Here is an 11806-nt window from a genome sequence, read left to right on the forward strand (position 1 = left end):
TTCACAAACCAGATAGACTTTGTTTTATGACAAATAGTTAGTTAGGAAGGCCCACAAAGAGTCTGTATCCAATGACAAGATTTCAGCATCAATTTGTAACTTTGTTTTTCATAAAAAATGCTGTAAAAATTATATAAATTGGTTGTATTAGGATTAAGATTAAAAGTAGATGTTCACCAGTAAACATACAAAGTGTCCAGTATATAGGACTTTTAGGAAGATTACCATACTAAATGCTCTAAAGGGGAGATAACTCTGATATACACAGGTGTAATAGGTCAGGTAGCATACACCCTTAACTAATCAGTATGACATTGTTTGAGTGTTGGAATTATCTAAAAAAAGTATGATGTGAAGATTAAGACAATTTTAGTCAGTGTGCATGTCACCTTTGTCTAACTGTATGAGTAACGACAGATCATAATGGACCTCATAGTTTTGGTGAAATTGAACCCCCTGGTCCTCATCAAAAGCACCCCCTGGTCCTCGTCAAAAGCACCCCCTGGTCCTCGTCAAAAGCATTTTGTTGTCATGTTGGTAGTTTCTCATTGTTCAACTATAGTTTCTCCATATCGCCCAGGAAATCACAAGATCTACAAGAAATGAACAATAATATTTATCTGAGCTTGTTTTAATAGCAGGATAGAAGGGATTCACAGTAGTCCTACAGACATTTTCACAGAATTCTTTAGTAAATGGAGAAAGTTGAAAGAATTTAATGGAAAGATAATATCAATTTGATTGATAATACTTCATTAAGTTAAAAGGTATTGACATCTCATTATTATAACATAGAGCTCAGTGCATTGAATTAGAAAATTTTGTACTTGAAATGAGGAACATTGCACATTTCATAATGATAATGCTTATCTTTTTCCATAATCACTGAAAATGCTTTAGTACAAGTTCTTTTAGATTGAGACTTTTCAATTTAAATCTATAAGAATTATTTTGAAAGTTTGCATCAATAAGGGGAATAAAAAATGTCAGAAATTTTTAAAAACACTTAACTAGTAGTTAACGGTATTTTCCATTTTCTTATTGCATGGGATATTTTAAACACAGATACAGTAAGTTATGATTGTGACAAGTGGCGGCCTGGGTAGCTATTATTGTCACTGACATCCTTCTCTTGTTGTGTCTTTCTTTTCCATATGAAATATGCCTTCCTATATATTCTTTGCAAACTGTTTGTTGGTATTTCTTATGTGAATTTGGTAAGCTGCAAGTGGTTTTGAAATTTACCAATTTTTTGTAAAGGTAAATTTTCTACATTTTTACTCATAAACTTTGATATGAAAAAAACAAAACACAAAATAGTTAATTACTGATAGAATGAAAGAGGAAAAAAGAAAAGAAAAAAAGTCAAGATTTGATATTATCATCACAATTTGATCACTGTTTTGACACAGACAGCAGGATCACTAGCAGCTTGTGTGACCTGATAATCAGGAGCTTCTTAGTGAGAAATATTTCTATCCGAGCTAACTCTACTCCTGGCTGCATCTTTGTTTCATTAGCAGTGGTAGAGGGAGACTGGTTGATCACATATAGGTATTAACTATATAATGATGACAGGTTAATCCACCTATAGGTATTAACTATATAATGATGACAGGTTAATCCACCTATAGGTATTGACTATATAATGATGACAGGTTAATCCACCAATAGGTATTGACTATATAATGATGACAGGTTAATCCACCTATAGGTATTGACTATATAATGATGACAGGTTAATCCACCTATAGGTATTAACTATATAATGACGACAGGTTAATCCTCCTATAGGTATTAACTATATAATGACGACAGGTTAATCCAGCTATAAGTATTAACTATATAATGATGACAGGTTAATCCACCTATAGGTATTGACTATATAATGATGACAGGTTAATCCACCTATAGGTATTGACTATATAATGATGACAGGTTAATCCACCTATAGGTATTGACTATATAATGATGACAGGTTAATCCACCTATAGGTATTAACTATATAATGATGACAGGTTAATCCACCTATAGGTATTAACTATATAATGACGACAGGTTAATCCACCTCTAGGTATTAACTATATAATGACGACAGGTTAATCCACCTATAGGTATTGACTATATAATGACGACAGGTTAATCCACCTATAGGTATTAACTATATAATGACGACAGGTTAATCCTCCTATAGGTTTTAACTATATAATGATGACAGGTTAATCCACCTCTAGGTATTAACTATATAATGATGACAGGTTAATCCACCTCTAGGTATTAACTATATAATGATGACAGGTTAATCCACCTCTAGGTATTAACTATATAATGACGACAGGTTAATCCACCTATAGGTATTGACTATATAATGATGACAGATAATCCACCTATAGGTATTAACTATATAATGACGACAGGTTGATCCACCTATAGGTATTAGCTATATAATGACGACAGGCTAATCCACCTATAGGTATTAACTATATAATGACGACAGGTTAATCCACCTATAGGTATTAACTATATAATGATGACAGGTTAATCCACCTCTAGGTATTAACTATATAATGATGACAGGTTAATCCACCTCTAGGTATTAACTATATAATGACGACAGGTTAATCCACCTCTAGGTATTAACTATATAATGATGATAGGTTAATCCACCTATAGGTATTGACTATATAATGATGACAGATAATCCACCTGTAGGTATTAACTATATAATGATGACAAGTTAATCCACCTATAGGTATTAACTATATAATGATGACAAGTTAATCCACCTATAGGTATTAACTATATAATGATGACAGGTTAATCCTCCTATAGGTATTAACTATATAATGATGACAGGTTAATCCACCCACAGGTATTAACTATATAATGATGACAGGTTAATCCACCTATAGGTATTAACTATATAATGATGACAGGTTAATCCACCTATTGGTATTAACTATATAATGATGACAGGTTAATCCACCTATAGGTATTAACTATATAATGATGATAGGTTATCCACCTCTAGGTATTAACTATATAATGATGATAGGTTAATCCACCTATAGGTATTGACTATATAATGATGACAGATAATCCACCTGTAGGTATTAACTATATAATGATGACAAGTTAATCCACCTATAGGTATTAACTATATAATGATGACAAGTTAATCCACCTATAGGTATTAACTATATAATGATGACAGGTTAATCCACCTATAGGTATTGACTATATAATGATGACAGATAATCCACCTGTAGGTATTAACTATATAATGACGACAGGTTAATCCACCTATAGGTATTGTCATCACTGCATTAATGAAATAATATTTCCCGAGCAATTATATCATTATGAGAAATGTACTGCTTACAATTGAGATATTAATTTAGCCCTGTTCTGTCTGATGATCTAGTTTCCGATGTGGAAGTTGTTGGTTTTATATTGTACATAGGTAAAAACAAGATGGAACTTAAGGTTTTGTACCCACAGTTTTTGTTCCTCTGATGTTTGAATTAATTTCTGTCTTGCCCTCCTGAAATTCTCCATTTTTATTTTGTTTTCACCAGTAGTTTTGTATCACCATTATTGTCGACTGTTATTTCTTGAGGAATACTGAATAAATCGATAACAATATCAAGGTTCCATGCTGTCCCTATTTAAGCCCTTTTAATTTTGGAACTAATCAGTAAATCAAATGGCTGACAAGTGGCCATCTTGGTTTTTGACACTGAAAGATAGTTATTGCTATTTCTTGAGAAGTACTAAATAGATCTTTCTCAAATTTTGTATGTGTTTCCGATGGACTGTAGTTGTGCCCCTTTTATTTTTTGACTGATCAAAAGCACAAAATGGCTGACAGGTGGCCATCTTACTTTTTGACAATGAAAGTTTTCTCTAATTGAGAAATATTCTATGTATCTCTCTTTAATTTCATATGTAGGATTGCCTTGGTCTCTAGTTGGGTTGTTTTCATTTTGGAACTGATCAGCAGCGCTAAGTGGTCAACAGGTTGTAATACTGGACTTTGAAAATGGCAATTAAAAACTACACTGATTTGTCAATCAACAGTTCTATTTCAATCTTAATTAGTCACGTATACATGTCCTGTTAAGTAGACAGAACTTCCAAACATAAGGGAAAGCTTTATGAGAATGACCATGCTAATCTATTTATTATTGTTCATACCAATCGTTATTGTTTTTGTTGAGTTAATTGTGGTTTGTTTCCTATCAGCTTTCAGTACTCTCTACTCAAATCGCACGGTGTGGCAGTATCACCTAGGTATACAAATCTCTACTTTATTGAGCTTTTACATTTGTATCTGCATGTAAAATTTTATTCCATTGATTAGTTAGTGATGCATCCTTATAGTTTTAACCTACCCCGCCTTAGTTTGAATCACATTATATTCCTTATAAGTGTATGCTAGTTCTGTTTTGTTAAAATACTGCACAAGAAAGATTGATTTCTTTATCAGTTACCTCCCTTTTGAAGACTGAAGGGGCCAATTTATAACTGATAAAGTTAAGATTTTGAAATGTTTGCTTTTCTTTTTCCTGAAAAGTCTGTTAGAAAGGGGAATAACATCAGTAGTTAAAAGATGAATCTGTTCCCTCCAAAGAGATTAGCTGTTTTCTAGTTTCTGTTTGAATTGACCTATGTCTGTTTTCTGTTGTCTGTCTGTCTATCATCCATCTGTTCGTCCATCCGTCGGTAAATAATTTTTTTTATCACTATTTCTTGAGAAGCACTTTATGGATCTTTCTTAAATTTCATAGATAGGTTTCCATAACCCCTGTTTGATTTTGGGTAGCAGGAAACAGTTAATTTGCATTTTTCCTGAAATTATTGGTCATGTTTGAGATATACAGGTATAGCAGATTGGTTATGAAAAATAAATTCTTACATGTATATATATTTATAAACTACATAACAATTACCTTAATAGCAGAGAGATAAAATTAGTGTAAATCAAACATTTCTTCAGATTTCCAACATGTGATTGTGGAAAAATGCTAAAAATGCAAAAATACTGCTAATTCCAACATAACACTACAACTTTATAAAAGAAATTTATTTCTAAACACCTGTCTCAAAATCAACAACATTGTCATGGTAACAAACAACATATATTTCAACACATTCCAACTGGGAAATCCTTTATAACATGACCACATGTAAACACTATGAAAATTTCACTTCTTGTAAAGCTAGTTTTTGGTGCATAGACACAGATTCAAGACTGCCCAAATAGTAATTAAGTAATTGTAATTAACACAAATATCACCTATGGCCACACTGTGAAACTGTGTACTGCTACCTTGGGACTGATCAGAAAAAAAAAGGCTAACAGGTGGCCATCTCGGAATTTTTCTATGAAGTTTGTTATCACTATCTCTTGAAAAGCCCTTGAAGGATCTCTTAAATTTCATATGTGTATTGCCCTTTATTGTTGTGCCCATTTGATTTCAGGTCTGACAAGAATAATAAAATGGCTGACAGGCAGCCATCATGGATTTTGATTTTGAAAGTTTGTTATGGCTATTTCTTAAGAAGTACTGGATGGACCTCTCTTAAATTCCTATGTAGGATCCCCATAGTCTGTAGTTGTGCCCATTCAATTTTCACTATAATCAGAAAAACAAAATGGCCAACAGGTGGCCACCTTGGATTTTTCAGGTAAAGATTGTCATTGCTATTTTTTAAACAAATGTTCGAATTTCTTATCATGAAGAGTAAAAACAAAGAAGGAAAGAGAAAAGAAAGGAAAAGATCCAACTTTCAAAGAGCAAACTAAGAGTGTATAAAATTTGGTATTGACATGTAGTCATTGTAGTTCATATATATTTGCTGTATCAATAATTTATGATTGATAAATTAATCAATGATGTATAGATATGTTTTCTTAGAAGAAGAAAAAAGTATATAAATACAGAATAATACACAAAGCCTGATGCGATTAAGAGTATGTGGAAGATCGACTGTTAATGTATTTATGTACCTATGTGAAACTAAAATAGATACAATATGTTGACCCAACCCTGATAACCTGATATGTTGACCCAATCCTGATAATCTGATTTGTTGACCCGATCCTGATAACCTGATAATCTGATATGTTGACCCAATCCTGATAACCAGATATGTTGACCCACGCCTGATAATCCGATATGTTGACCCAATCCTGATAATCTGATATGTCGATCAATCCTGATAACAAGATATGTTGACCCAATCCTGATAATATGATATGTTGACCCAATCCTGATAATCTGATATGTTGACTCAGTCCTGATAATATGATTTGTTGGCTCAATCCTGATACTCCGATATGTTGACTCAATCCTGATAATATGATTTGTTGGCTCAGTCCTGATACTCCGATATGTTGACTCAATCCTGATAATCTGACATCATTTTAATGACACTGATATGTTGATCCTAACAGAAAGTGTCCCACTGGACACGTCAATCAAGAGCCCTAAATCCGCTGAGTCAGCAGGAATCAGTAAGTACTTGGTGTTACCACATTTCTGTGGAAAGTTTACCAGCTCTTACCCCTGCATTGGTTATTGCTCAAATTGCTTGGGTTACCAGGGTTAACCCGTATTGCCTGGGTTGCTGTGTCCTAGGTTTCGGGCTTTCCATTGAACCTTGTCAAAGCTGATGCTGTGGTGGAAGGCTTGCTTTCTTGTAAATGTTTCCAGTTTTGTGATTGTAATTAGGAAAATGTCAAGTCAGTCTTGTATAACAACATTTTATTTATCACCAAAATACAGGTAAAATATTCAATAACAGAGATAAGTAAATGACAAAAAGCACCTTGGTGATGACCACAGGAAGTCATTGGTGGAGCGCATCTTTTCCCCTGAAATATTTCAAAATACCATCAGCAATACTCCTAATAATAGCTGTCGATGCCATAAAGAAATAGATTCTTCGACTTGTTAGAGTGAAGCTTTGGTCCTTCTTACTATTAACATTAACTCATACAAAATGTTTCAAGTCATAATTGGCCAGTTTGGTCCTCATACATATCCCACTGTTGTTTACATCTGTGTATAAAATATTCCATTTTCACTGTCTTAGTTGCTGTATAGAGATTCTTTTTGTACTGGTATACTTAAGAAAACATTTAGAAGCATGTAATGAAACAATCACGAAAATCACTGACATATATGTGTTACATTTAAAGATACTGAATTATTATTCAGCGTGATTCTCTGGCTATATCAAACTAAAATATTGGTAAAACACAGCTACAGAATGTCTTTTTTACTTTAACACTGGTGATTGGCTATTGCTACATAGAGACTAATACAGTGTGACAACACTGGGGTCAGGACACAGACCACTAATATAGTGTGACAACACTGGGGTCAGGACACATACCACTAATACAGTGTGACAACACTGGGGTCAGGACACAGACCACTAATATAGTGTTACAACACTGGGGTCAGGACACAGACCACTAATATAGTGTTACAACACTGGGGTCAGGACACAGACCACTAATATAGTGTTACAACACTGGGGTCAGGACACAGACCACTAATACAGTGTTACAACACTGGGGTCAGGACACAGACCATTAATACAGTGTGACAACACTGGGGTCAGGACACAGACCACTAATACAGTGTTACAACACTGGGGTCAGGACACAGACCACTAATATAGTGTTACAACACTGGGGTCAGGACACAGACCATTAATACAGTGTGACAACACTGGGGTCAGGACACAGACCACTAATACAGTGTTACAACACTGGGGTCAGGACACAGACCACTAATATAGTGTTACAACACTGGGGTCAGGACACAGATCACTAATACAGTGTTACAACACTGGAGTCAGGACCCAGACCACTAATACAGTGTTACAACACTGGGGTCAGGACCCAGACCACTAATACAGTGTTACAACACTGGAGTCAGGACCCAGACCACTAATACACTGTGACAACACAGGGGTCAGGACACAGACCACTAATACAGTGTTACAAAACTGGAGTCAGGACCCAGACCACTAATACAGTGTGACAACACTGGGGTCAAGACACAGACCACTAATACAGTGTTACAACACTGTGGTCAGGACACAGACCACTAATACAGTGTTACAACACTGGGGTCAGGACCCAGACCACTAATACAGTGTGACAACACTGGGGTCAGGACACAGACCACTAATACAGTGTGACAACACTGGGGTCAGGACACAGACCACTAATATAGTGTGACAACACTGGGGTCAGGACACATACCACTAATACAGTGTGACAACACTGGGGTCAGGACACAGACCACTAATATAGTGTTACAACACTGGGGTCAGGACACAGACCACTAATATAGTGTTACAACACTGGGGTCAGGACACAGACCACTAATATAGTGTTACAACACTGGGGTCAGGACACAGACCACTAATACAGTGTTACAACACTGGGGTCAGGACACAGACCATTAATACAGTGTGACAACACTGGGGTCAGGACACAGACCACTAATACAGTGTTACAACACTGGGGTCAGGACACAGACCACTAATATAGTGTTACAACACTGGGGTCAGGACACAGATCACTAATACAGTGTTACAACACTGGAATCAGGACCCAGACCACTAATACAGTGTTACAACACTGGGGTCAGGACCCAGACCACTAATACAGTGTTACAACACTGGAGTCAGGACCCAGACCACTAATACACTGTGACAACACAGGGGTCAGGACACAGACCACTAATACAGTGTTACAAAACTGGAGTCAGGACCCAGACCACTAATACAGTGTGACAACACTGGGGTCAAGACACAGACCACTAATACAGTGTTACAACACTGGGGTCAGGACACAGACCACTAATACAGTGTTACAACACTGGGGTCAGGACCCAGACCACTAATACAGTGTGACAACACTGGGGTCAGGACACCGACCACTAATACAGTGTTACAACACTGGGGTCAGGACACAGACCACTAATACAGTGTGACAACACTGGGGTCAGGACACAGACCACTAATACAGTGTTACAACACTGGGGTCAGGACCCAGACCACTAATACAGTGTTACAACACTGGGGTCAGGACCCAGACCACTAATACAGTGTGACAACACTGGGGTCAGGACACAGACCACTAATACAGTGTTACAACACTGGGGTCAGGACACAGACCACTAATACAGTGTTACAACACTGGGGTCAGGACCCAGACCACTAATACAGTGTTACAACACTGAGGACAGGACCCAGACCACTAATACAGTGTGACAACACTGGGGTCAGGACACAGACCACTAATACAATGTTACAACACTGGGGTCAGGACCCAGACCACTAATACAGTGTTACAACACTGGGGTCAGGACACAGACCACTAATACAGTGTTACAACACTGGGGTCAGGACACATACCACTAATACAGTGTTACAACACTGGGGTCAGGACACAGACCACTAATACAGTGTGACAACACTGGGGTCAGGACACAGACCACTAATACAGTGTTACAACACTGGGGTCAGGACACAGACCACTAATACAGTGTGACAACACTGGGGTCAGGACATGGACCATTTCCAAATCAACCTTATCGACAAGAGAAAAGGTTTAGATTATAGGAGAAGGTACTTGAAGCCATTGATTCCTTTTGATCAGCTGTTGCCTTGTTGGTAATGAACTGACATGTTTTAATGTTGTTTGTTGGTAAATTCATCCTGCTTTATCAGTATCTTTATCACTACTACTGATTTATTTGTATTAAAAGTAGCATGACTTGATGTGAAAATAACATTTATTTAATAATCATAAACTCACTATTAACAGATGGTAGGTTATTTAAATTACCCAACCTCTACCCATTCTTTCATTGTCAGTCCTGTTTCCACAAACCTTAGGAATATCTGAATGAATTTTCCTCAAAAGTAGTTTCCTCGTGGTCCCTCTAATTGTGATGTTATAATTTTGGGATTAATGATAAAAACAAAAATTGGCTGAAAAGCAGTCCCCTGGAGTTTTTATAATGAAAGTTTCTTGAGAATTAGTAACGGATGGATAATTCTACAATTTGAATTGTAAGTTCTTCTTGTTCCCTAGCCTGTTAGTGTGGAATTAAATCCATTTTGAACAGATCAGAAAAACAAAATGGTTGTCATGTGACAGGTGACCATTTTGCATTTGACAGTTAAAGATTATCATTGGCATTGCTCGGATCATTATTCTTTATTTTTACATCCATTATCAAGAGCAAAAAAGTGGAAAGAAGACGAGAAAAAAAAAAACTGGTATAATAATTCATAGATATTTGTTGATCATACAAGAACTGATTTGGGTGTTAAGATCCATCTAGGATCTCTTATCCTACTATATACTTATTGAATACAGACCATTCCAGCTGATGTGTAGAAGTTTTAGCATCTACTTTTCATCAGTAATATAAAACTATTCCACATGACCATATTACTTGCGATTGTCCATATTTTCCTTTGTTCTGTACTTTCTCTACTGGTTTTTATGCTTGAAATTAGGAATTATTTATCCTGAACTGATTTTTTTTTTCTTTCATTAAAAGTAATTTTTATCAAAGTGATTTCAGTCTCCATTGATAAAACATGTGGTAATACACCATTTATTTTTGCACTGGTTATCAAATCAGTTTTATGTCCATTTCATCTGAAGAACTAAAGATCAACTGAATCAAAATTTGAAATATATTTAGATACTTTTAATCCTTTCATGATGGTATTGTAAATCTGTTGTAAACTATAGATGTCCTAACCAGTTACTATATACATGTCCATTGTAATTCTTTTTTCACAGACCTACCCAGAGTCCCAGCTAATTGTGGGCCGCAGGGTCTATCAGTGGTCTCGGCCCCTGCACCTGTAGTCCAGCGCCCAGAACTCGCCTCCCGGTCAGAACTTGAATCCCCAGGAGCATTATCCATAACTAGAGTGGGATCCAATCAGTCGATGCCAGAGAGCCAAGGCAGTTCAGCCCACTTGCGGTCGACCAAGTCCCAGCGGATACGTGGTGCCACAAATAACTTGAGACTTCGGCAACTGGAACTAAGGGAAAACCATGCTGTTGTGTTTAGCTGAAATTTCTTAAACCAAAAATAAGAAGTATTTCTTGCATACAAACAGTATTAATAAGTAACTCTGTGTTGGTAGTGTGATGTGGTGAGTTGGTTTAATTAAGACCAGCATGAAGAGGATATATGTCACCACATGGTTTTATTGGGCAAGAAAACGGATCCTGTAGAGCCAAACTATGCCAAAGTACTGCTGCCTTGTGTTTCACAGTCTATAGTAGCCCTCACCAAACTTTACCTTAGCTTCTTGTTTCAAGTTGTGATGTAATACCAGAAGCAAGAATGAGGCCATGTTGATGGCCTGTAGCTGTGACAGCAAAGGTGGAGACGTATTGAATGTTTGGTATGGAGTGATGGTAAAGATAACAGATTCCTAATTCATCATTGATTCCTAGTAAACTGTGATACAGAGTTCCCCAGTGTATTAATGTGAAAGTGGTATTTTTGAAAGAAGCTGTGATATATTACTTATGGTGTGTATTTTTCGATTTATATTAATTTGAAATATAACTTTTATCAATCAATATTATGAATAATTTGTATTTAGAGTTGTCATTTTAATAAAGTTTTCATCATTATTACCTCAGTATTTATTATACATTGTATTGACTATTTTTCATTGATGACATTTCATGTGTTGCTCTTTGTGTCATTTTCGTATATTTTCTCGGGTAGCATGATTT

General features: G+C 36.1%; 1 protein-coding gene across 1 annotated transcript in view; it reads left to right on the top strand.

Moving 5' to 3' along the window:
* LOC132556098 (tubulin polyglutamylase TTLL13-like) overlaps positions 1–11345 on the top strand; it is a 48237-nt gene extending 36892 nt beyond the window's left edge. Inside the window, exons 18-20 of the mRNA XM_060220485.1 lie at positions 4246–4293; positions 6461–6520; positions 10850–11345. Of these exons, the coding sequence (XP_060076468.1) occupies positions 4246–4293; positions 6461–6520; positions 10850–11130 (389 nt within the window). The 3' untranslated portion in view covers positions 11131–11345. The remainder of the gene's footprint in view (positions 1–4245; positions 4294–6460; positions 6521–10849) is intronic.
* The last annotated feature ends 461 nt before the right edge of the window (positions 11346–11806 follow it).

This window comes from Ylistrum balloti, unplaced genomic scaffold (assembly GCF_031769215.1).
Source record: "Ylistrum balloti isolate Yb309-2 unplaced genomic scaffold, AGI_CSIRO_Ybal_v1 Utg370544, whole genome shotgun sequence".
Lineage (NCBI taxonomy): Eukaryota > Metazoa > Mollusca > Bivalvia > Pectinida > Pectinidae > Ylistrum > Ylistrum balloti.